This window comes from Falco biarmicus, chromosome 3 (genome assembly GCF_023638135.1).
Source record: "Falco biarmicus isolate bFalBia1 chromosome 3, bFalBia1.pri, whole genome shotgun sequence".
In the NCBI taxonomy this organism is placed as follows: Eukaryota; Metazoa; Chordata; class Aves; order Falconiformes; family Falconidae; genus Falco; species Falco biarmicus.
This window is the reverse complement of record NC_079290.1, coordinates 37,211,606-37,236,393: the sequence shown is the minus strand read 5'-3', so window position 1 is coordinate 37,236,393 and position 24,788 is coordinate 37,211,606. Positions and strand designations below refer to the sequence as shown.

Here is a 24,788-nt window from a genome sequence, read left to right as displayed (position 1 = left end):
CAAAGCATTTGCATCACAATTTGTTTCATGTAACCATGACAAGATATTTTTTCCCCAAAGCCAAAAAAAAACTTCTATTGAAATATCATTTTTACAATGTGGCTGCATTAGCCCAACAAAATAACCCCATTAATTCATGTCACAGATGACCATAACAGTCAGGGCTCAGTAAATTATTTTTCTCATTGCTTCAGCAGTGCAAATTACATAAATCTGAATAATACAAAATAGTAACCTTAGGTATTTACCTTTTGACATCAGAAGACAAAGTGAACAAACCCATTTGAATCCAGTCATACACACATTAAGTAAAAATCACTGACCACGGCATCCAGAGTAATGCATTTTAGTCCAAAAATCCATAGCCATGATCAGCGATGAAGCTGTAAATTTAGGGGCAATTATCAGTCAGACTTGTGCCACCCTCCAATTTGCATGTTTGCATGTGTTTGCACTGACACTCCGTAGATACAAGACAGTCATTATTGGGCAGTCTTTGCATATGCAAACAGCTGCTTGTGTATTCCTTGGGATGGGTTTTCCAGCCAGATCCTATGCTACCTGAACTATGCTATAGAAGTGGTATGCAAGGACTTGCACTGGAGGACAGGGTTCATTGGCACAATTTGACACAGTCTTAATAGGAAGCTGAAGGGTCAAATCTGTCACTTGCATCTTTTTTTGAATTTTGAAGAACCGGTGCTACAGTGCTCCCTGATTTCACTGCCATCCTGTGGTTTTATGAATGACACTAACTCTTGATTCTACCCCAAACTGTTTTAAAGCTGTTTGTTAAAATGTTCTCTTGTTGGAGAGAATAAAATTGCTAATACTTCTGCCAAAACCTGTGTAGCTTTAGTCACTCAGAACAGTCATGAGGGTTACAGAAATCAATGCCTAAAACTGCTTTTTAAAACTCTCAGTTGTCATAAAAGCATGTTAGATCTGTCCAAGTTCTTTCTTTTTCATTTTCTGGACATATGGCAGGAAACACTAGAGTCACTGTTGACAGAGGAAACTCAGTAATTCCCAGTTTCTTTTCCTTATTTTTTCTGTTTCTTGTTTCCTTTTCATAGTACCTGCTTACTCTATGGCTTAGATACAGAAACATCAAAAAATTCAAGGGCAGGGGACATGACCAAAGCTCTGTACCTGTCTCTATGTTAAACTACATTGCAGTACACGAACAGTGCAATTTTAAAGACTTAGCCACCAAAGAATGGCCTCGGGTGACTGAGGGTCCCATGCCATGTTTCTCACCAGTGAAACAGGTGAGCACTGTAGGGCATTACAGAGCCCATAAACTGTTAGTACAATTTAAAGGAACCTCTATTTTGGAGGGGGAAACTGGAAAAGCACACATATACATAAGGTTGTGAGATGGACTCACACCAAATTCTCTGTTGAGCAGTGCTTTGCATTCAGAGAGGCAGTAATGTGTAACATTGATCACATAAACAGTAATCACACCTATGTGAACGACCAAAATGAGATGTCACTCATGACTGAGCATGAGGGATGATCTCAAAGGTCATTTCCAACCTAAACAATTCTATGGTTCTGTGATTCCATGTATTCCTTGCAGGGGCTTTTGCTTTCATTCCCTCCATCACTAGTGACTCCATAAGCTTATAAATCCTTAGGTTTTCTGACAGCAGAGAGAGATACATTGGCTTTAACACAACCTAATTCGTTTATCTTAGACATCTCTCTTGGAATGGGAACAGTTCCTCTCTGGTGGTGCTTCTCTCTCCATTGACTAAAAACAAAGCTTTTATGACTGCTGCAAACTAGCTGTCTTAAATATTAGATGTCCAGCATTAATTAAAGTGAATTCCAGACTCACACATTTCAGACGAGTGCCAAAAATTAAATGATATGTAGAATACCTATCACTCGTGCCCCATCTTGAATTTTACTTATCCCAGTCCCATGTGCTCTTTCACCACTTTACCAGCACTCATCATGCAGCTTTCTTCAAATACACCAGCAGCTATGGGGAAAAAACTACAGTTATGATCATATAACACCATTTTGTTTGACAGAAAAGGATGCAGCACACTTGAAATGGATTATAAAAAAAATAATTACTAGCCAACAGAGTGTGCCTGTTGGTGTTCACAAAATGGCGTGGCTTTTTGTAACTTAAAGCATTGTCTTGACAAATCAAAAACTCTAGCACCTCAAAGGGAGCATTAACAAAGTGAAATTTGTAACAAACTGCTTTGTCAATAACATCTGTGAGAAACTGATTTAAAGGATGGGTGTGGTAGGTCTTCTCTACCTTGTATTTCATGCTTTACTTACTCTTTTAACTTCTTACTTCTGCAGTCTCTTCCAAAGCAGAAAACAAAGCAGGGTTTCAGTTCACTCAGCTGACTGTCTCACAGGTGCCTGGCAAGGAGCTGAGCTGTGTTACAGGTTGCACATTTTGACTATGGGCAACGTGCCAGTTGCAGTTTCCTTTCAGGTGTGCAGAGCTTCAAGACTAGTTGGCAAGTGGAATTTGAAGTGTCAAAGATCAGTAACACTTTATTATAGGTGGACTGGATTCAGTAAGGCAAAAGGAATCAACAGATTTGCCTTCATCAGATGTTAATTATAAGTAACATTTACACTTATCTCTCTGCTTTCATGTGTTAAAAATAGTCTTGCTTATGAATAATGGTCTCTGCTGTGACACAGCAATCTGTCCTAGCTGTGCTTTGCCAAGGAACAAAATGTGACCCAAATTGCCCATGGCCTGTCAGTCAGGACAGATTTTCATTTTACAGTGTAAACGGTAAAAAATTCCTTATAGCTACTGGATAACAGATGAGAACAGACAGGGTGGTTTTACCGGTGCTTTTCCTAATCGTCCTATCTCTCCCAGCCACAAATAAGTGGTTGCTGACTTCTAATGGCAGCCATAGCACCCTTTCTTCTTAGCTTCACTAAAGGGCAAGAGAGCTGCAGGACTGGCAACGGGACTACTTTTCTCTCATTAGTGGAGGAATATGGGATGTATCTGAATAAGCACATTATCTGAGATCAGAAAACCATGTTCAAAGAGAATCATCAAAATACCCCAGCTGACCATGCTTTAGTTCACACCACAGAGCAGCCTCAGAGGGCACAAACAGGTTTACTTGATAGGTAATGAAACTGGGAGATGTGTATTAGTTTATCTACTATGCCTCAGGCACTAATGGTTGTTCAGACCATGGGGTGGAACTAGTCTAAAGAAAAGACCCCCAAAATATATACAGCATGGGCATGGAGTCCTTGGAATTGCTTCCCTCTGGATATCCAGTCCTGCTCGGCTTCCCTGCTTGTTCATGCAGACATCGCGCTGGCACCCTTGAAAGTCTCCCAGAAATTTTACCTGGACCAGCAAGTAAAGAGCTCACAAAGAGCATGGAAATGTTCACCCAACACAGGCAGTGCTTTCACATTTTATAAATTAGCTATTAAAATAATGCCTGAGGTTTGAGAAAATGATGAGATTGGCTTAAAACAATGATATTAAGGTGCATTTGAGACTTATTAACCAAAAAAATCATACATTCTTGATTTTCAGAGCTCTCTGAATTTCTTCTCTGAAGCTGTCAAAACTTTTAGCAGCATTAGGTAATATTTCTAGGGCTTTCTCTGCAACTCTGAATGTGAGGAATTTATTTTTGAAAAAATAGATGAGGTTCTGAAATAATCACACAGTTTCAGAATTTAAGAAGACTCGTAAATACTAGGATATTCACAGCAAAACTGCAAGAATTGCTAATACTGAAATCCTTTCTGGTTTTAACAAAAACCAGTGTTCTATTCTTGCCCAACTTTGAAGCTTTTAATGTACATAAACATTTAAATCTTGCTGCATATAACTAAGAAGATTCTGTTGCTGTCTTTTGTCAACATCTGTTATTTTCTAGCAATTTCCTTATCAATGCTTTTGTAGTATTACGGCTACCATCATTTACTTTCCTTCATTTAACTTGCACAGCTAATGGAATTATGTGTGCCCCACATGACTGCACAAGGAGCTATATAATTAGCAAGCCAGTTGAAACACCTTTGGAAAGTAAACTTTGCAATCACTGCTTGTCTTCAAGTGTTTTTAAAAGCTCCACTATAATATTTGTGCCTATTTCAGTTAACACAAGAGGTCCTGTGAAGATTGCCTAAATGCTGTGCTGCTGGCTTTCTGGCCTAAGTGTGCTGCTTTTTTAATAGAAAAATGTTTCTTTCTGAGGCAACAGGCTTCCATGACTAGGACACTGACACCTCGGGATTTGGGAAAGCACAGTTATCTCCCTGTTCAACCTGTGTGACATGGGCCAGCCACTCTAATCAGACGACTAACTGGGCTAACATTACTGCTTTTATTTTATTCTATTTATAATTTACGGCACTTTAGGGAAAGGACTGGTGAGCAAAGCAGGGCCTCTGCTACTCAGTGCTGCCACATAAGCTGTTCTTTGCCTGGTCAAGGGGGAAAAGTCATCACAATGCTGATGTTGGATGCCTGAGGAGGCAGCTCTTCAGTTCCTTTGTAGCCCTCAGCCCTTAAGTCTCCAACAGGAAAAAGGGTACTTGTCAACACAGCAGGTTGTTTGGTGCCCAGGGTTGCAGCAGCCTCCAGAACTTTCTGCAGAAGTCAAGCCAAGTTCCCACTATGGTTGAAGGACTTTCTAGGGCAAATGGAGACTAAATGAATACCATGAAAAAAGAAAATGTAATGCTTGTAAAGCATGGAAAGTCATCCTAATTCTGTCAGTGGCCAGAATGAAATAGGACAATGATTCTGCCAGCATGCTTTCAGTGCAGCTATTGTGCTGAAAGGAAGGAGAGCTGAGTGCATTCGTATCTTTCTCCAGCCATGTTTTGCAGATGACAAGCTGGGAGAACAAACACCTTTTCCCAATTGTTTTAAATGCTGTTAGAGAACAAGACATATTCAGTGTCAAGCAAAGATAAAAAATAGTAACAAAGGCCCCAAAAGGCAGGATTCCTAGGATGCTGCTTTGCATGCCTCTGTCTACAAAGATATTTCAAGGTATGCATTGTAGGAGTGATAGAGCAGACCTTGTACAAGAATGTTTAGCTTTCAGCCTGTGGCATCAATGGCCATTGTGAGGGTGGTGAGCCCCTGGCACAGGTTGCCCAGAGAAGCTGTGGGTGCCCCATCCCTGGAAGCGTTCAAGGCCAGGCTGGATGGGGCTTTGAGCAACCTGGTCTAGTTGTCCCTGCCCATGGCAGGGGGGTTGAAACTAGATGGTATTTAAGGTCCCTTCCAGCCCAAACCATTCTATGATTCTATGATCCTATGTCTTTAACACGCAGCCCAGTGTCCTTTTTCTGTATGTGTAGCAGACACCCAAGCAGCATGCGGGGTCTCATGTGCACCCACTCCACAACTGCCCTGCTAAAAAAGATGCAGTTTTGGTGGTGTGGGCAGCCTGCTGGGCCAGCTGTCCTCAATGGACAGTCTGGACAGCCACACCTGTGTGCTCAGAATTATGCATGCGGTTAAATGCTTTGTTGGATGGAGGCCTAAATGAACATATCATTCAATATGTTTGACTATCAACAGACATTAGTTGGACATGATTTGTCTCTTCAGAGGATTTTTTAGTTATTCCTTGCAAATTGGTACTTAGTTTCAAACCAAAAAACTTGTCAAGTCCAACCTTCCTTGACAACCTCAGTTCACAGAAAGCAAAATCTTCAGTACACCCTTGACCTGAGATGCTGACTTTCACCAGTGGTTTCCAAAAAGCTGGATGTCCTTTAGATGGGTTTTTTAGTACCCATGATCAGAAGCCCCCATGCAAAGTTTAATTAGGTTAATTGATTATCCACTGGCAACTAGAAATCCATTCCTGAACTGATGGATCATTCAAATATCACTATACTGAGCAGCACTCAAAGGCTCTCAAGCCCTCATCAACCTCAGGGGCCTTTCTGAGTAGGAGAAACAAATTCAAAAAGCATAAAAGTGTCCATGAGAAAGGCTGAATGACAGCTTCATATGTATCCACAACCTGAAGATCAAAGGCCTGCCCGGTTTTCCTTTAGCAACATCAAGGATTAATTTGGTCTGATCTGTTAAGTACAATACTTTCAGCCACAGTTATACTTTAAGCCATGTATTTGCATGCTGGCAGCAAATGTGTGCCTGCCTCTGTAGATACAATTTTGATAGTAGCAGGGATTTGTGTGTGCCAAGATGAATTCTTAAGCAACACCCCCCCTCGAGATATATATACTTTATGCAGCATGGGCAGTGGTAAGGGTGTTGCCCCAGGACCCAGGAGAGCTGGCTCGTGCCTGGGCTTTGTCATTGGCTGGCCAAGTGAGCAGATAGAAGACTATTTTCCTACTTATAAGCTGGGATGACAGCAATTAGAAAGAGCAAGAGGAGAACATTGTATAATGATTATGTATTGGTATCACCATTTCTAGACCACCTCCTCCTCAGCCCATGACTGGGACCTGTAGGCATTACAAAGTCAGTAAAGGTAACTGTAAAGGTAAATGGCAAGTGTATTTGTTGCTTCAGCTGATATACACTAGACCTGAAGATGGAAGCAATATGTTTTGGCCAGTAAGTGACGAAGGAAAAAGCTTTGTTTCAAGTAGTTACACATATTAAGGACATTATGCAAAGGATTTGGTAAATGTGTGCTCATTGCTGGCTTTATTTTTAATTATCTGGATGACATTTTCATTTGTAACAGATAATGTCTTTAGCATCTGCCTATGGCAACACATGGGCAGCGTTTCAGAGCTGTTCTCAGTTGCATTCAGATATGTCAGAGAATTTGTTAGAGCTTCATGTCTCTCCACCTGCCAGGAGAGGCTGGAGCCATAGCACTCTTCTAATGCTAAATACATTTCCTGGTAGCCACATTCACATACTATAAACCAGAGAGGACTGTCTGCATTACACCCAAGGCTGAGGTCGTATAGATCAGTAGCAGACTGCAGTATTGAGCATTTCACATGTGATTTGATAAAGACTCAATGTTCAGAAAAAATAGTTGAAAGTAAATATTCTAGAGAAATCTGCCAGGTGGGTGATAGAGCAGATTTGCTGGTTCCCAGCCAGTCACCTCAGGTAGAGATTCACCAAGGAGGAGCCAGGGAAGTGAAGCATGCTAACAAGATCTCTCATTTCAGCTTACAAGGAAAAGATGAAGGAGCTGTCCATGCTCTCTCTGATCTGCTCCTGTTTTTACCCAGAACCTCGCAACATGAACATCTATAAATATGATGGTGAGTGATTTTCACTGGAAATCGTCCTGCAGGTCAGGCAATGTGCTAGTGCTGGGAAATGACTCAGTTCACTATCCTAGTCCATAGTGTTAGTCAGGGAGTATTTTGCTGATTTAACAAATTATTTGCTGGTTTGGGCTGTTACTTTCAACTGATCGTGTAGTACCTGTGATGCTGGCTATTGTTCCTAATAGCAGCTAACTAAACTCTTAAAGCTAGCTCTCTCATACCGAGCTGTACTTTTCCTACTACCCATCTGAGAATTACAGCTCTTCACAGCTGACATAATTCCCAAGGAAACTAAGAGAAGGTGAAAGCATGCTTAAAAAATTAATCAGCTTGGGCACTGCTCGCAGGGGATGTGAAACGGCACAGAACCCCAATAAGCTTCCAAAACCGCTGTAAGTTTTTATGTTTATGAGATTAAGGTATAATTAAGCTATTACAGATAAAATGGAATGTACTTCTCCTGAGAACCATTTTCAGTCCATAATCTGCCACAGCATTTAAAACGCCCAAGGAGAAGATGCTAAGTCATTTGTCTGTACTTCTGATCCTGCACTAATATCTGTGCTACTTGTCTCCTCAGTACTCCTGAGGTATTGAAGGGCTTACCATTTCTCACTTCATTGTGCAGACATGGAGGTGAAACAAATCAACAAACGTGCCTCAGGCCAGGCCTTTGAACTGATCCTCAAGCCGCCATCTCCGGTCTCAGAAGCACCACGAACTTTAGCTTCTCCAAAGAAGAAAGAGCTCTCTCTTGAGGAGATCCAGAAAAAGCTGGAGGCTGCAGAGGAGAGGAGAAAGGTATCTTTCCTTAAAAAAATTCTTGTAATTAGACCTGACTTAGTGTACAGAATAACAGCCAAGATTCCTGTCCATTTCTGTGTTTTCCATTACCATCACTGACTCACAGTGGTCTGCATGGACAAAAAATGCTAACATGTTTAAAGAAGCAAATGGGTTCACTTTTTTTCAGCAGTTTGCAAACAAACCTCACTGTTTTTGATGCCTGGGAAGTATGCACCACAAAATACAGATCACTTTGGGCAGGAGGCCCAAGTAGTTTCAAATACACATGCTGACTGTGTGAATATAAGTGGCTCATAGAGCATCTATAATAGTTGCTGAAAACAGCACAATTCTTCTGGTGTCTAAGTTTATAAGACTGATGTGCAATTCAGACAGCTACTGTCTTGGCTACCGGATCTTGACTCCTTGTAACACCCATGGAAATTACTCACAAGCCCTTCCTGAGGCAGCTAAAATGTCTTACTTATGCAGCATGGAGGCATGTCAGCCCTGAATAAAGAGTGTTGTGGATCCACCACACACTCGAATGCAGATGCAAGCATGCATAGCCCTTGTAAGATTGTATACAGACTAAGTCTTCACTTTTTTTATGACTTTACCCATAATGGTAAAACCCTGTTTCATAATCAATGTTTGTCACACAGGGTTTGGAAGGGTTGTTACACTGTCTTCGCAAAGGTTAGTGCAAATGCAGGGTGCATGCAGCAGGAAGTCTTAACTGTTTACTTGGCTTTGATCATGACCGATGTGTTGAAGAGGTCTTTATTTGTTCTAAGTCAGAGCTAGCTCAGATTGCTTTATGTTTGGGGTTGGGGTTTTTTTTGGAAGGTAAAAGGCCAAATTCTATATCAGATAAGTCAGGCAGTGACAGGCAAAGCCAACGAGACGCTCACCATAGCCAGAACGAATTGCCAGTCTGAAAAATAGCAGTGTTCTGTATGGGCCCAGTGTTTATGCTGTGTTGCACCATTTCAGGAAAGTCACGGCTGGCTGCAATGGCCACAGAAAACTCAAGCTGTGGTAATATTGTCCTGGTTAATCCATATCTCCTTTTGCTATGGCACAAAAGGAGAGCCACAGAAGTGAGAGAAGCCTCAAGAGCCACAGAAGGACTTTCTGTGTCCTTCAACCAGGTGATCAATGCTATTTTGTGGTAAATCTGCCTGCACCAGTTAAACTGGAGTTAGAAACCCCTTCCACTTGCCCATGGAGACCCTTGTAGCAGGTATCTGAAAATGAAATGAGCTTTGAGGTCTCTAAGCCTTTCATTTATCTTTTAAACAATGTGATTTATTATTAAAGCTGACATTTACAGAATCTTTTCCAGATATGGACAAAAATGTATGCAGAAGTCCAGGGACAGCAGATATGCCACAGACAGCACATGGAACAGCTCCAACAAAAGCAGCTCCATTCTCTTCTTTCACACCTGTCTGACCAGATCAGGGTCGGTTCCAGGAAACTCAGTGGTTAACAATGGTGTATGGTGGCAATGTGAGTCCCCTGAAATCAGTAGATCTGGATTACTGACAGGTCCTTAAAACCTCACCCTCAGTTTTGATTTGCAGTGAAACCTGGCTATTCTGGATCTCACTAATGTGAACAATTAATTTAGATGAATACCAAAGTGTTGCCCACATTTGCCATTTCTGCTGCCTTGCTAACACGACTGTGCTTCTAATGCACACACAATACCACTATTGCTTCTTTTGAAGAAATACTTCTGTCAGAGTATTAATTTCAGTAAAAAGACATGACTGTATGTGAAAGGAATATGCATTTGCACTAGCACCTGACCAGAAATATGAGCTTTCATAGACCGAAGTGATGGTATGCCCCAAAGACTCAAAGTGCCTCTGTGCTGCATACAAATACTCAAGCAAAGATATGGACACAGAATGAAATGGCAGCAATTAAGAAGCTTGATATTATGCATACGCTTAGTGGGAAATATAAATTGAATGTCCCAGAGATTTCATTTCAATTATTTCATTACTATTCATTTCTTCCTAAAATAAAAGTCGTTGTGCAATAAACTGGTCATCAGTGATAGCAATACAGACACCTGCCATTTCTTCCCCTTGGACCTATATTCATTTTGAATGAACATATAACTGGTTATGTTAATAGACAAATTCCTCCACATTAGCATTGCAGCAGAAATTGCTGGGAAAGGAATAAAGAACAGAGCAAAAAACTTCATTACATCACTGTTAAAATCCCTGGTGCTCTCCTATCTTAACTATTGCCTTCATTTTTGTCCTGAAAGTGTATAATGCAGAGAAGGATAAAAAAGCAATCAGAGGAATGGAAAATCTTCCATAAAAAGATAAATGAAATGGTTCACTTTTCAGCTTGGAAAGAGACAACAAATGAAAGATGAGGTAGAAGTCTACAAAGTCATGAATGGTAATGAGAAGATGAATAAGAACAGTTATATTCTGTTTCATGCAATCCAAAGGGAAGAAACCCTCACTGAAATCATCAGACAGCAATTTCAAAACAGAGAGGGGGGATGACCTTTTCATGTACTATAAAATCAAGCTATATTTTTTATCACAGAATATTTATAGATCATTAAAGTATTATTTATTTCAAAAAAGTAATAGCAAAATTGATAGAGTGCTACCTTGTAAGAAAAGATTATATGCATGCAGCCTCTGGGTCAGAAAATATGTAACTTGTTGACTGCTAAAAGCTAGGAAGCTGTATCTATCTGTCTCTCTGTTAAGAGAGAGAGATATATATACATATATATATATATAAAGGAAAGGACCAGGCAGGTTTGCAAACTTCATCTACATTTTCCCTAAGCATCTTCCACTTTCTGCTGCTAGACAAACCATACAGACTTTCCCTGACATCCCGCATGGCAGCTGTTATCATACCTTTCAATCTATGTACAGCAGCTGTCAGGCATGACCATTCTAGATAGTGTCCTTCCAGCACAGTTCTAATTAAAATCAAGTGTAACTAATGGATGAGAATTGCCTTTTTGGAAAAAATACTAATTGATTTCACACTGTTTAGGAATTAGGTTGTGCTCTGTTAATTAGACAGTATTCATTAACAAATTTTCAAACTCATGAGAATGTCTACAGCAATACATGCACTTCAGCAGCACCCTGCTTATGCTGTTTCATGTTTATCATTCTTGTGTATTCCCTTATAGGCTTTTACAGGGCTCTTTCTTTTTCTCCCTCTTATTTTCTACTGCACTTGACAGTCATGACCTCACACTCTCTTGGTTTCATGACCAAACCAAGAGTTTCACCTAAGGCATTTTTTTCCTTTTGCACCACACTGTGAGACCCATTTGGGCTAGTTATAGATTTGTCCTTTCCATTTATAGAATCCTCTTTACAGCATGTCATTATTATCCCATTATTTTTTTGGCATATGTGTGCTATATTTTCCCACCTTGGTGGATAATCAGAAAGATCTTTTCATCCTTCCCACTTAAGAAATTAGAACACAGTGTCATTTTATGCAGCAGAAGTTTATTTCTTACAGAGTCTTTAACATTTATCAATTTTTACCCATTGGCCTTGAACGTTCAGCTATTATTACCCCTGACTTTAAATGCCATATGTCAAATTATATATCTTTACTGCCCATGTTCAACTTACTAGCATACAAATTAAACACTAAAGGGGCACAAATTTCTACTAGACTTTGGATTATGGGAGAAAAATTGAATGCAATTAAATCCTTTTAATATCTTTGTATTGGGATGAAATTGAATCAGGCTTATCCCTAGTGCTTAGTGCTATGAACAAAGCAGGAGAAAAGTCATATTTTTTAACTTTCATGCTGTTGGGTATAGACTTATAGCTACATGAGGTTTTAATACCATTACTGTGCAACGCTGCAGGATAAGCACCCATGTAGCCTAGCCCGGGCAAGGCTGGCTGTGCTTCCTGACGCAGGCAGGCAGCCCAGGGCATCTCTGCCAGCATCGTGGCTGCACTCTGTGTCAGGCTTCAGCACCCAGTCCCCTGCCCCTTGAGCCAGCCCCACAGCCTGCCCAGAGGCACTTCTTAGCACTCTTGACCCATCTCTCCTTTGGCATCAAAAAAGACACTTGTGCCTTACCTCACAGTGCAGCAGGCTACTGGGGGAAAAGGCTTCACTAAGGCGCGGAGGGCAGCAGTGCTGAGGGACATATGCTTCCTCCTAGACATTGCATGGGGCCTGCGAAACTTCCCACAGAGAAGGGATGGGCACCTTCCCTGGCAAAAAATGGAGCTTGCTTTCTTCGTTCAACTCATTCCTGCTCCCCTCCTTGGTTTCCCTCCAAATCTGTATACGAGCAGGCTGGGCAGGAGGACAAGCGCTCGCTGAGACATTTTCCAAGACATTTGCCTCCTGTGTTGCCCATGTACTGACCTCCCTTTCAGTTACTGCTGGCCCTTGGCTGTGGGGAAGGAATACAGCATGAAGTGCTTTTCCATGTAAAGGTCCCAGTAATACTTGCGGAATCAGCACTGGAACCGGGTGTTTCTGCTGCATTTTGATTTACACTGCAGCATTTCCATGCATGGTGCTTCACTTCCAACATTTGCAAAAGCCAAAACCACAAGCCACTTCGCAGCTGCTCCTCCAAAAAGCATAAGCCCGTAGAGTACGTGCCTGCAGGAGAATGTTTGCTACCAGCTAGGAGAGGCTTTGATGTTAGGTGCCACAGGGTCTGTCTCAGAGCACATGTAGTCATGAGCAGAGAGAGCATACGTCCCAGTGCTGGCAAAGCTTCCCCCTGCCCTGGGCTTTGCTGCTAATGAACAGTCATAAGACAAACTGAAATTGATCTTCATTACCTTTAAAATGCCAGGCCTCAGACAGCAGGAGATCATGAAACACCTCTTGAGCAGGTGGGTGAGCATCAGACAGAGGGCTCAGGTGGTACCTCTTGCATCCCTCTGACATGCCTTGTTCACTCTCACAGGTCACAACCCTGAAAGCAGCAATTGTATGCCAGCTGAGGAAGAGAAAGTGAATTTTCCTGAATCACATTGTGGATGGGCTCTTTGTTTTTTGTTACTCCATGTTCTAAGTAGCCCTGACCCAAAGATCCCTTGGCAGACTGGACAAAAAAAAAAAAATAATCTTCATTTAAATTCAAGCAAACTTTTACACGATCTAGTTTCAGTAGAAGCAGGACCTCACCTACAGTTCCAGCTCAGATGTCTCTGGCTTTCCTGCCATATGGCCATTTCACTTCTCTGCTCTGTGATCCCATTGAGCAGGAGCATCCCCCTCTTCTTGGTGTCTCTTTAGACCTTCTTTGCTTTGGGAGAGAAACTGCTTTCCCTGTGTATTTGCATGCTGCTTGGGACAGTGAGTCCTCAAAACATCCAGAACAGGTGCTATTGTAACAGAAATAATAGTATTCCCAGTGAGGAATAAGATGTAATCGTGCAGAGATTATTAGAAGCCAGTGCCATGAGTGAGGTCTAACTTGAGCCCATTCCCTTGCTTTTACATGGAAAAATCCCCACTTCAATTCCTTCCCCTGCAAACATCACTACTTCAAGTCACCATTTCTTTCTGATTAATACCTAGGCTTCGCTTTGGCATTTACATTGCAGTAGGAGCCTTTAATTCTGTGTTCACATTCTGCTTCATTAATAGTATCCCTTAAATACACAATGCACTGAAGAATACCAAGGGTAATGCAGCTTCTACTGAACAACTGAATTTTTAAAAAATCCAGCCAGTGAATGAATGTGTTATGAAAGTGAAGTGCTCATTACTGGCAGCATGCCTCATACATCCTGGTAACTATGGATCCTAGTATCTAAAGTGAATGCATTTTAACTGAAATTCCTAGTTTAAAAGCAGTTGTCTGAGCACATTTCTTGCTTAAAAGTAATCCTTTCATTTTATCTCTGCGTCAATGGCTTCAATATTTGGATATACATGTCAAAGAAAAATAGATAAATGTAAGGAAATAAAGGACCTGTTACTCAGATAAGTAGAATTTTCTTCCTGTGAGTAATAACTAAAATATATATGTATCTCCAAAGCCAGTTTCAGTAAATAATTTTGCTCACAAAGTGAGTGTTTAGTTCTCTGCATCTATCTCTGGCCAGCTAAATATGAGATGTGCATTACCTTTTGAAGCACACATCTCTGAAAACTCAGGGTGCCCATGATATTTTACAGATATGACATGAATATCAAAGGAGTTTGCCTTCATGAGCCACCTTTTTAACACAGCAGTACATGTCTAGGAGCAAAGGTATCTGTACCAGCATTTTTATTCCTCCACATCTATTATTAGATGCTGTAGCTACAGCTACATTGATTATGTCTTGTTATATTTAAAAAGTCTTCTGGATATTCCACCTTGAATATTGCTTTTTTCTTTCTCCACCATTTCATACTTTTCTTTCCTGATTAATTTTCTTTATCTATCATCCCATTTCCAGCCTTTTTTCACTCCTTTTCTCACAATAGCTGTGCAAGAAGCTCTTATCGTAAGCCATTTACAAGTGTGTTAGGACATGGACTATCAAGGATTTGAAAAGATCTTTTCCAGCACTTCAGTCAGTACAATGCTGAAAATAAACTTGGAATAAAAATTCCTACATATGTTGGAATCCTGTATTGAGACTGTGGGAGTCCAAACACAGCAGATAAAAGCCAACACAAACAACCAAGGGAGTCTATTAATCCCAGCCCTATTGGGTATCTGGGGTCATTCATTTACCCATTTCTGCATATGTAGTAGACTTTGAACGGACAGGGTGGCCAAGTTCTTTTGCCAGATATGTTGGAAACAGAAAATAGGTTGACAATCCAGTACAAAAACATACCAGCTGCCTTCCAAAATCGTCATAAGGGGATTTCAAAACTGGTCTGAACACCAGGGAAACAGGCAGGCTCACAGCAGGGGTACAATGGAGTTAGAAAGGGGACGTGAGCATAAATGAGACTTTACCGCATGGGTGTTTTGTGGTGCGGAGGGGGGTCCCTTTATTTTGAACCAGCGGTGGTTACTTTGAAGATTTTAAACGAGGAAAAGGGATGCCATCTAAGGCATATTGTAAATGAAAATCACATTAATGGGTGTGCAGTCTGTTCCCAAGGCTTGGTTTAGCTTTTATTTAGACTCTTACTGGTGCCAAGCACAATTTGCATCCAGTAAATACTGAATGCGAGTATAAGGATTTTCATCATTATCATGCATTATTGGACAAATTACTTTTGAACGTGTTGTCTGTCAGCATAGCCTCCAGAACTGTGTGTACTTTGATATGGAACTCTAATTTTTCACTATTTGCCTGAATTTACGATAATAAGAAGTAGTTCCAGAAGGCAAAGCAATTGAATGGGAGAAAATAAATCCTGAAAAATGGGCAAGTGCCCCAAAGTCTCAAAGGCATTTTGCTACTTCCCACTGAAAGCCAATGCTTTTTTCAAAAATGGTGTCTAAAGGCACAGTCCAAACCTTACTTTTTATTATAGTATCTCCGCGGGCCCTGAATATGTCCTTGGAAATGTCTGTTTTCCAAATCTGAAAAGGTTTGATTTTATAATGTATATTACATATACATACAAACACCATGAAATGTTAGCCTTTGAGATTAACAAGTCATTTCTTAAACTCTTCACGGGAGAGAACATTACAATTACTATCATGGCACCTTTTCTATGCAAACTCCCAACAGGAAGGGAAATAGATTCTTAGATTATCAAAGTTGCTTTTAGATCACTTAAGCGAAGGGTTCACAGAATTCCTATCAGCAACCAAAATTTAATGACAGTAACTTTTCCAAAAGTAGATGAAAGGTTGCCATTGAATACTGAATTAAACAGAAAATGCAGAATAACTTCACAAGTGCTGGTCAAACTGAGCCACTCAATTTGGTCCAAAAGTGGTAAAGCAATATGAAGATGTTCAATTGTTTCAGCTTTACATTGTACCAAGTCTTTCAAAATAACTTTTTTACATTTTGAAATAGCCTACAGTTAAAGAAATGTTGAATGCCAGGTATCTGAAATGAAGTATTTTGGTCCAAACTAACCTACTTTTATTATATGATTATTAAAATTATTTATGTTTTTGTTAGACTTATGGGGCTTTTATGATTTTTCAATTAGTCTACAAAGCTCCCTCTTTGCCCAATTCTTTTGCCCTTTGGCTCATCCTCCTTGTATTCTCTACCAGTGAAACTCCCTCTGCTTTTGGCTGCACCTGTCTGGGGACTTTTTGTTTCTCTTTGCAACATCTTTTGGCCTGCACAGCAGTTATTTTCTCTGAGTCAAAGATCTGAAACATGCTTGCTCTATTACTCTCTGTTCAGCATATACTATAATGGGGGTAAGAGCCAGGAAGAGCCTTTGGAAGCTACCAACCATTTCATTAGGCCATTCCCATTAACAAGTGCTCCAGGGATCACAGGCTGAGAAATGAGCCCTTAATGGCAACCAGGCCAGAGGAAAAAGCAAATATATTAAGTGGCCAAGATGGATGAAAGCAGCGCTTTCCTCTGATCTCAGGCAAGCCATTACAGCCTTTCAAAGCCAGATATATTTTACTCCAGTGTCTTGCTGCAAGATGTTCTGCCTGGGTTTTTCTGCCTTTTCTAGAATTTGCTCAATTTGCCTCATCAGTGCATTTGGCGTTATGTATCTCTTACCTTCATTAAAATATTCACTTTCTCCTCCTAGTTGGATCTCACTCGTGTAAAAGAATTGCAGCTTTTTGCACTCCATTTAAAGCCACATGATAGAATTTAATAGGATTCATTACTGCTAATTGTAATTATTGGTTAAAGCCCTTATTTTAGGCCTTAGACTAATTCATTTTTACGGATAACAATGGCAACAGTGCATTGTGATCTGCACTGAAATACGCCCTTAGCTTCCTGGAGACATATTCCATTCCCTGTTTTCTGTTTCCTTCTCATGCTCCCTCTAATTAATTTTATCCAAAAGCTTACAATGTTGTTTATCATTTGCAAATAACTGCTCTGAAATATATTGTCTTTTTGACTAGACTTCCCTGGAGGATGGGCCCAATGCTGCAAGTTCTTTGGCTTCTTTTCTAGGATTAGTGGTTTCATATTAGTAATTTGATTTTAAATAAATAACAAAGCTTATGGTTCTGAGCAATGCGTTTATAAAGAAGAATGACAGTATTGTGCATGGGCTGCATCTATTTCATTCCTACCTGCAGTTTTCATCTTCCTTGCAAAATTTGAACTTTTAACTAAAAATAGCTTCTTTGTTATTTTCTATAGAGAAAAAAAAAAACACTTTTTTTCCCTTCCTGATCAGTGAGGCGAAGCCAAACATAAATATCACAGGAAAAGAAACACATTGTCTGGATTGATTCTGTCTCTTTCAGGACAGTAAACTTCAAAGCCTGTTACTAACTATTCAGGCACATTAAAGGATGATCCAGCCTAGGTGAAAATGTACCTCTCTCCTGTGTCGGCAACCTCCCTTTTAACACTGTACATGCCTTCAGCCCCCAGACCCCTGTCCCTACAACTAAAATGCTCATAGCTGAAAGACTGCAGCTGTCAGAGGTTGAGCAACTACTGCAGTAACCCAGACGACCCCGAGCAGTAACACGACAGCATTTCTTATTAACAGAAGTGCTATGGACACTTCTTTGCTGCTGCCACCTCAGGCACATACCCCACATTTAGCTAGTGCTTCTCAGCCCCTGTTACTAAATCTAATCTGGTTTATACCCAGAAGTGATCTTTCCAAACAGTGCATGGAACAACCAAGCAACAAACTTTTCACGGTTTCCGTAAGCAGTGAACTGTTGCCCTATGGGGGTTACTTTGCTCTGTATCAGTATTTCTGTCTCTCTGTTTTCAGTCCCAGGAGGCCCAGGTGCTGAAACATCTGGCAGAGAAGAGGGAACACGAGCGAGAAGTGCTTCAAAAAGCTTTGGAGGAGAACAATAACTTCAGCAAAATGGCAGAGGAAAAGCTGATACTGAAAATGGAACAGATCAAAGAAAACCGTGAAGCTAATTTAGCTGCTCTTATTGAACGTCTCCAAGAGAAGGTAACCACACCATCACTCCTCACCTTAGACTAGAAAGGAAAACCTATGAACATTTCAAAGGGATGTTGTGGGTAGCTCTTATCTCAGTTGCTACACTTCCATGAATTTTAAGAGCACCTGATGCCTATCTAAACCACCACTCACTTTTGAAAAAGACTGAACTTTTATAACCACACAATCATAGGATGGTTGAGGTGGGAGGGGACCTCTGGAGGTCATCTGGTCCAACCCCCCTGCTCAAGCAGGGCCACCTAGAGCTGGCTGCCCAGGACCATGTCCAAGTGGCTTTTGAATATCTCCAAGGATGGAGACTCCACAACCTCCCTGGGCAACCTGTGCCAGTGCTCAGTGACCCTCACAGTGGAAAAGTGTTTCCTGATGTTCAGAGGGAACCTCCTGTGTTTCAGTGTGTGCCCAGTGCCTCTGGTCTTGTCACTGGGAACCACTGAAAAGAGCCAGGCTCTGTGCACCCTCCATTCAGGTATTTCTACACATTGATGAGATCCCCCCGAGCCTTCTCTTTTCCAGGCTGAACATGCCCAGCTCTCTCAGCTTTTCCTTGTAGGAGAGACTGAGATGCTCCAGTTTCCTAATCTCCATGGCCTTGGCTGGACTTTTTCCAGAGAAAGGTTGATTTTCTAGCTTTTAAAAAGTGCTGTGAACAAATGAAAGGTCACTTGTGTTTAGATTTGGGCTTTTAAGAAAACTCATTGGTCAAATCAAACAATTGTCCTGTGTCTGTAGTTCTTGGTTTCTCAGAGGAGGAAGATGAAAACACGTGGGGGAAAAATCTTCCCTATATATCAAAAGGGGTCTGTTCTTCCATAAAACTTGCAATAAAAAGAGTGTGAATTTTCTTTTGGAGATCTTTGGTACAGCCAGAGGAAATAGGTAAATCACAAACCCCACCATGCAGGACAAAGAGGGCCCTTCTCCAAAGCAACCCTGCCACACACCAGAGGGAAACATGCAAATAAAGATTTAGAAGTATTAAGAAAAAAAAATTAGTTCTGCATGAGTGATCACTTGTTTCTCCCAGTGATGAACTTTCTAATATGTGAGTAAATTGACTAACAGAAAGAAAATAGCTCTCAGGGGTTTTCAATGAGATCTTCTCCACAAGCACCTCTGCTTCTTTGGTGGAGACCAAAGTCTCAGAGAGTACGAAAGAAACAACAGAAACCAAAGGATGGTGGTACAAGTAACTACACAAATGGGCTGGTTCTTGAGCTTAAGAACTCTATCCAGATTACTTGACATTTTTGCATTAGATTAGTTTGCAGGCACATATTCCAAAGTTCATGAAAACAAAGGCAAAAGCCAATTAGTCATCCTTGAGGTCCAAAAGGAAATAGGAAGGACAGCTGAAGCATCTCTCTGTCCTAGGTTAATATTAACAGACTGTTAAACCCCATTTCCACAGCAGTATGACAGCATACGTGCATGAAATCCAAAGAAGGCTTCTGGACAAAGATGACAGTAACTCATTTTGGAATGTTTGTACAGATCAGTAATTAAGAATTGCGTAACTATACAGTTTTGCCAACATAAAAGCAGCCCTTGAATATGCAGGAAAAGAAGTGAGATATCTGGGTCCAAATCTTCAAAAGTTATACAGAACTGTGGATGCCACAAGGTACTGGTGCCTAGAAGTTCCTGCAATCAAAAATAACTTCTGTATACTGCAGTTAATAGGAGCCTCAAGGAACAACTCTTATAAACTCTAGCATTCAGAATTATGGATCTTTTAAGAACTGATTTACAAGATCAATCGATGCAATAAGCTGCCTTGGCCTGTGATCCATAGTCCAACTCAAACAATACAAATGTAACTGTTGCCTCCTGTGCATTTTTTACCATAAAAGACTCTAAAGCATGGAGTCTAGGGAGTACCTTAAACCAAGGTCAGCTAAGTGACTACTTCTGTAGGCATCTTGTGCTTGTCCTTTGGATGTCTGGGGTGTTTTTTTCCCAGTGATCAGACACAAGAGGTAGAAGTCTGATAGTCTGATAGTTGAAAGGACAGAAGCATAAACCAAAAACCCAGAAGCTGCCAAAAATCATAGTTCTATAAACATCTCAAGCAGAACATTCCTAAATTCATTTGACAGCTGTTGTTCCTGACCACAGATCCATTTCCACAGAAGTGTCTGAATATACAGTGGTTCAAATAAGTCTTAATTAATTATGACTGCTTTTGTAAAAGGAAAAAAACATGGCTGAAAGTGGACAGAAGGGTCTAGCACTGTTTTTTGGTAACTGCATCCTTTCTCCATCACAGCCAGAGAAAAAATGGAGAGGACAACTAGTTTCATCATACGGTCTAAAGGGATGTTTGAGAGGTTCAGATTGACCCCTCTTGGTGATACTAAATTTATTTATACTTCCTAAATGCTACAGATAACACAGTCATCAACACTTCTGCATACAGTGTTCAAGCAATTAATTCAAGCCCACTCATCCTTTCCTGTATTTCAACATCTGGGAATTCAAAGGGCAAATACGAGTACATGGCACGTTTTACGCTGCATGCAGCAGCTCTCTATGTGGGCCTTTAAAATTTAACTCTGTGAGGTGCTGAGGATTATAAGGTCGTATCAGATAAAGGACTGAGCTCCACAGCATAAGTAGAATGTTAAACATCAAACGTGCCTCAGGCGGGTCTGGTGGATGACACCTCTCTGGAGTTGCATCCTTTAAAGATGGTTGTGCTGTGAAACAAGTTTTGCACAAGCATCAAATGCACAACCTAAACAGGTTGTCATCAGGAGCTTCCCTGGGCAGATGGAATGAGAAAGAGGTTTGATTTTTCCCTTCTTGATGTTTTCCAGGAGAGGCATGCTGCAGAGGTCCGTAGAAACAAGGAGCTCCAGGTGGAACTGTCTGGCTGAAAACAGCGATGGTGGATGTGACCCATCCCCACCATTAGTAAACTCCCCCTGCCTATATTATTATGGATCATGCGATATCAGTATGGGAAATGTATGACATGGTTTAAAAAAAAAAATAAAAATCAAGAACTCAATAAAAAAACTTTAAAAAAGAAACAAAAATAAAAACAAAAACAATGCGGTCTCTTTGCAGAATGATTTGCTTGATGTTTAAAAAACTTGGATCTTATTTTGTAAATACTTACATTTTTGTTAAAAAATACAAGTATTGCATTATGCAAGTTATTTCATAATCTTACATGTCCTGTAACAGGCTTCTGATGTTGTCTATTTCCACTCAGTTGAATTTGCTGGGTCTGTTCATATGAAGCACCTCATGTCTAATTCCATTCCCTGCGACTTTCATTCCAAACCACCACGAGGTCAGTAGTAGTTCTATGGTGCTAGAGACCAGTCATTGCCTAATAACCTAGAATGCTTTGCCATCGATAAGCTTTGTTGAAACAGTGACTAGTTCACAGGTATCGTGACTTCACATTCAGCTGTCCAAGACAAAAGGCTCTTAAAATGTAGTTTCTTTAAACACAGCTTATGCTGCAGGACTCTGTAGTGTGCTGTATAATTGAGGTTAAATTGCCGTGCAGAGTATGTGTTGCTTCTGATTTTGAAGTGAGAGGCAACAAATACGGCTGTGCAACAGAATGAAACCAAGTGGGATCAGTTTGGGGCAAATTTAAGAGACACATTGTAACCCATCAAGCTGTGACAAATTTTGAATGATGCCAAACTGCCATATAAATGCTAATTGTAAACCAAGCTTAATTCACCACTTGAAAATTTATCAATGGAGCAACTAATAGATAGCATCAAGTGGCTTTATCTGTAGGTGCCATGATCTATGATACTTATCTGATGCTACCACATTATGCGTAATAGTACAAGAGGCTACCAAATATTTCACCTGAAACCCATGAGCCAGTCGTTACCTTTTTTTTTGACACTGCTGACTTCCATTCATCATGACCTTTACTCTTCAGTGTTAGCCAACCCTACCTAGTGACAGACATCTAGGACTAAGAGGGCTGAAGCAGGACGAATGACTAGACAGGGTGCTTGTGCCAAGTACAATATCACTAAACCTTTTACACCATCCCCAAAATAGCTGCAGTTTTGAAGTTGTCCCTACCCCCCTGGAGGTTGCTGCCTGCATATTCTACTCTTCATTAGTGCTATTTTCCTGTATGTCATTGTGAGCAAGCTGTGATTAATAAAGAATTGGGGTTCTGTGAACTGAAAAAGGGCTTGTCTCTTCTCTCGCTCCATTACTTCTCTGACATGTGCCCATGTGAGATGAAAACCTAATGTAGTCATAAAAGCATGGAAATGAGACTTAAATAAGACCTATGAATAAAACAAGCCTATTTCTTTGCTAATGTGGGATTAACCCCTGCTATGTGTTTTCCAGTGCTTAGGCTGGTTGTTTTGAAACATTACCCCATAAACTGAGCCTATAAATGTAACCTCTAGCACTGAGATTATTAAAAAAGAGAACAAACTACACACACATGCACATGCACCTCTTAATCTTGACTCAATATTGGGGGAAAAAAAGGGAATCTGGGGAAAGAAAAGTGAATAAGGTAGCTCTGGGTGCATACATCAATAGCTGCAGCAAGATTCTGGCTGTTAACACACTGATTTTCAGGGTAAAAGGGATTCATTTACAGGACTCACTGAAAAACACAGAATTGCTAGGGAAGCTGCTGGGCTGCAGAACTGAGATATAAAATTGAATTGGACCCCATTTAGAACTGGACAGGTGATCAAGAATTACCTCTAAGATTAGTTTTCTGATTTAAAGTCACAAAAGTGGCACCATTTACTTGCTCTTTTGGTGGGATGGGCCAAAAGCTCCAGATCTGTAACAGTCGGTTTCTGACCCATGCAACCTGTTTTATTTCAGAGCCAAGTTATGCCCCTGGCAGACTCGGCCTGCAGTCAAAAAGCAGCAGAAGCTGATGCAGGTGCAAGGCTGCAAGCTCAGCTCTGTGTGCAGCGAGCTATGTACCGCAGAATGAGAGCAGTACTCCAACTTGTTACGGCAGCTGCGTTTCCTTGCCTAAATTCCTTGTCTTTCTGGCAAGAAGTAACCTGGCAGAAAGGCCAAATAGCAAACTTTGAATCTGGATGTCATGAGCTTCAAAGTTGCCAAGCCTCTAAAGTTTGTACATTGCTTTAAGCCCCGGTAAAAAAGGTCATTCAGTCAAGCTTATATTCCAATTTGAAGTCCATAATCTTGGTTTGAGGGCTCCTGTATTTTAGTTACATTTCCCAATGGCAAGTCACTTACAGTTTTTCCTGTCTACTGATATAACAAGCTCTGGTCATGCCTCAATCCCTTTTCCTGTTTCTCCTGGCTATGCTTGCCCTGAAAACAGGCCAAGGACAAATCTCTGCTGCTGAGGCCAAGCAGGGCAGCCTGCATCGCCCCCATGGGGCTAAACTCTTTTCTCCCACAAACGAGGGTGTCCACACCCAAAGTGCCCCTTGGGATGGTCCCCAGCACACGCTCACCCCAGACCTGGGCATTGCCTGGGGAATGATGCGCAACAGGTACCAAGGCTGCACCAGGGAAACGAGGGAAGAGCAAGGCAGTGTGAGCACCATAGACCCATCTCAGAGCCCACGCTCTGCTCATGTTCACTTGGATCTTTTAACAGTTGTGGGTCTAGAGTTCATTTTATTTGTGTACAACTATATTTTGAAAGCCTGTTTGCAAAGACACTGCATATTTAATCTATAATAGTAAAAAGAAGTAACTGGAGAGCTGCTGTTGCCTTCTATTACTCCTGTTTCTTTACATTATTTCCTTTGTACTTTGCTTTAGTGCTGCCTTCCTAGCTCCTCACTGCTTGTGGTACCAAAAGCATGTTGGTGCCATGGGTCTTTCACGTGGAGTTACAGATTAAGGATGTCCTTGAAAAGAAAGAAAACATTCAAAACATCCACTTTTAAAGTATTACCATTCTGGCTACTTGAAATAATCTCAGTTTATTTTTCAATTCCATAGCAAGTGGAGTGCTCAGGACTTTTAAATAAAAAAAAATAAAATAGGCTGCTTCTTTGATTAACTGTAGATGCCAAACTACATGCTATGAGCCATGAGTGGCTGATGCTGACATGCAGAGCATTTTCCATAGGCTGCCTGAAACCTCCCGCAGGACAGGTGGGAGCCTGGAGCGCTGGTGTTGTGCCACACCGATGCTCCCTCCTCTCATTGAAATATATGATGGCTCAGCAGCAGGGCAGAGATGTGTAGCACATGTAGAAAGGCACTTCTGACCTGTGGTCTGTGCAGAGCCCAGGACTACGCCTCGGAATATGGGTAGGGCTCCATTTCCTATTAGTTAGTTCATCACTTATGTCAAGGCTGCCATGAGGAGACTGCTTGAGTAATCAAACCGGAATGATTCAGAGCTGTCACACTTCACATGGTCCAACTGAAGCCACAAAATGTGTGCCCAAAGCAAGTCAAACATTTCCAAGGTCGGGAGGTTTGGATGTAGAGTTTAAACCCATCACTGATCCAGAACTTGAAATCAATGCCTTTTTTCTCCCCTTTACTATCACAGAGTCACAGAATGGTCAGGGTTGGAAGGGACCTCTGGAGATCATCTAGTCCCACCCCCTGCTAAAGCAGGTTCCTCTAGAGCAGGCTGCACCTAGAGCATCCAGGTGGGTTTTGAATGTCTCCAGAGAAGGAGACGCCACAGCCTCCCTGGGCAGCCTGTGCCA

The 24,788-nt window shown here is 41.1% G+C and overlaps 1 protein-coding gene across 1 annotated transcript in view; it reads left to right on the top strand.

Annotated features, from left to right (window-relative positions):
* Window positions 1-22,291, top strand: part of STMN2 (stathmin 2) — a 41,342-nt gene extending 19,051 nt beyond the window's left edge. The window contains exons 2-5 of the mRNA XM_056333616.1: window positions 7,159-7,254; window positions 7,892-8,064; window positions 17,911-18,102; window positions 20,934-22,291. Of these exons, the coding sequence (XP_056189591.1) occupies window positions 7,159-7,254; window positions 7,892-8,064; window positions 17,911-18,102; window positions 20,934-20,993 (521 nt within the window). The 3' untranslated portion in view covers window positions 20,994-22,291. The remainder of the gene's footprint in view (window positions 1-7,158; window positions 7,255-7,891; window positions 8,065-17,910; window positions 18,103-20,933) is intronic.
* The last annotated feature ends 2,497 nt before the right edge of the window (window positions 22,292-24,788 follow it).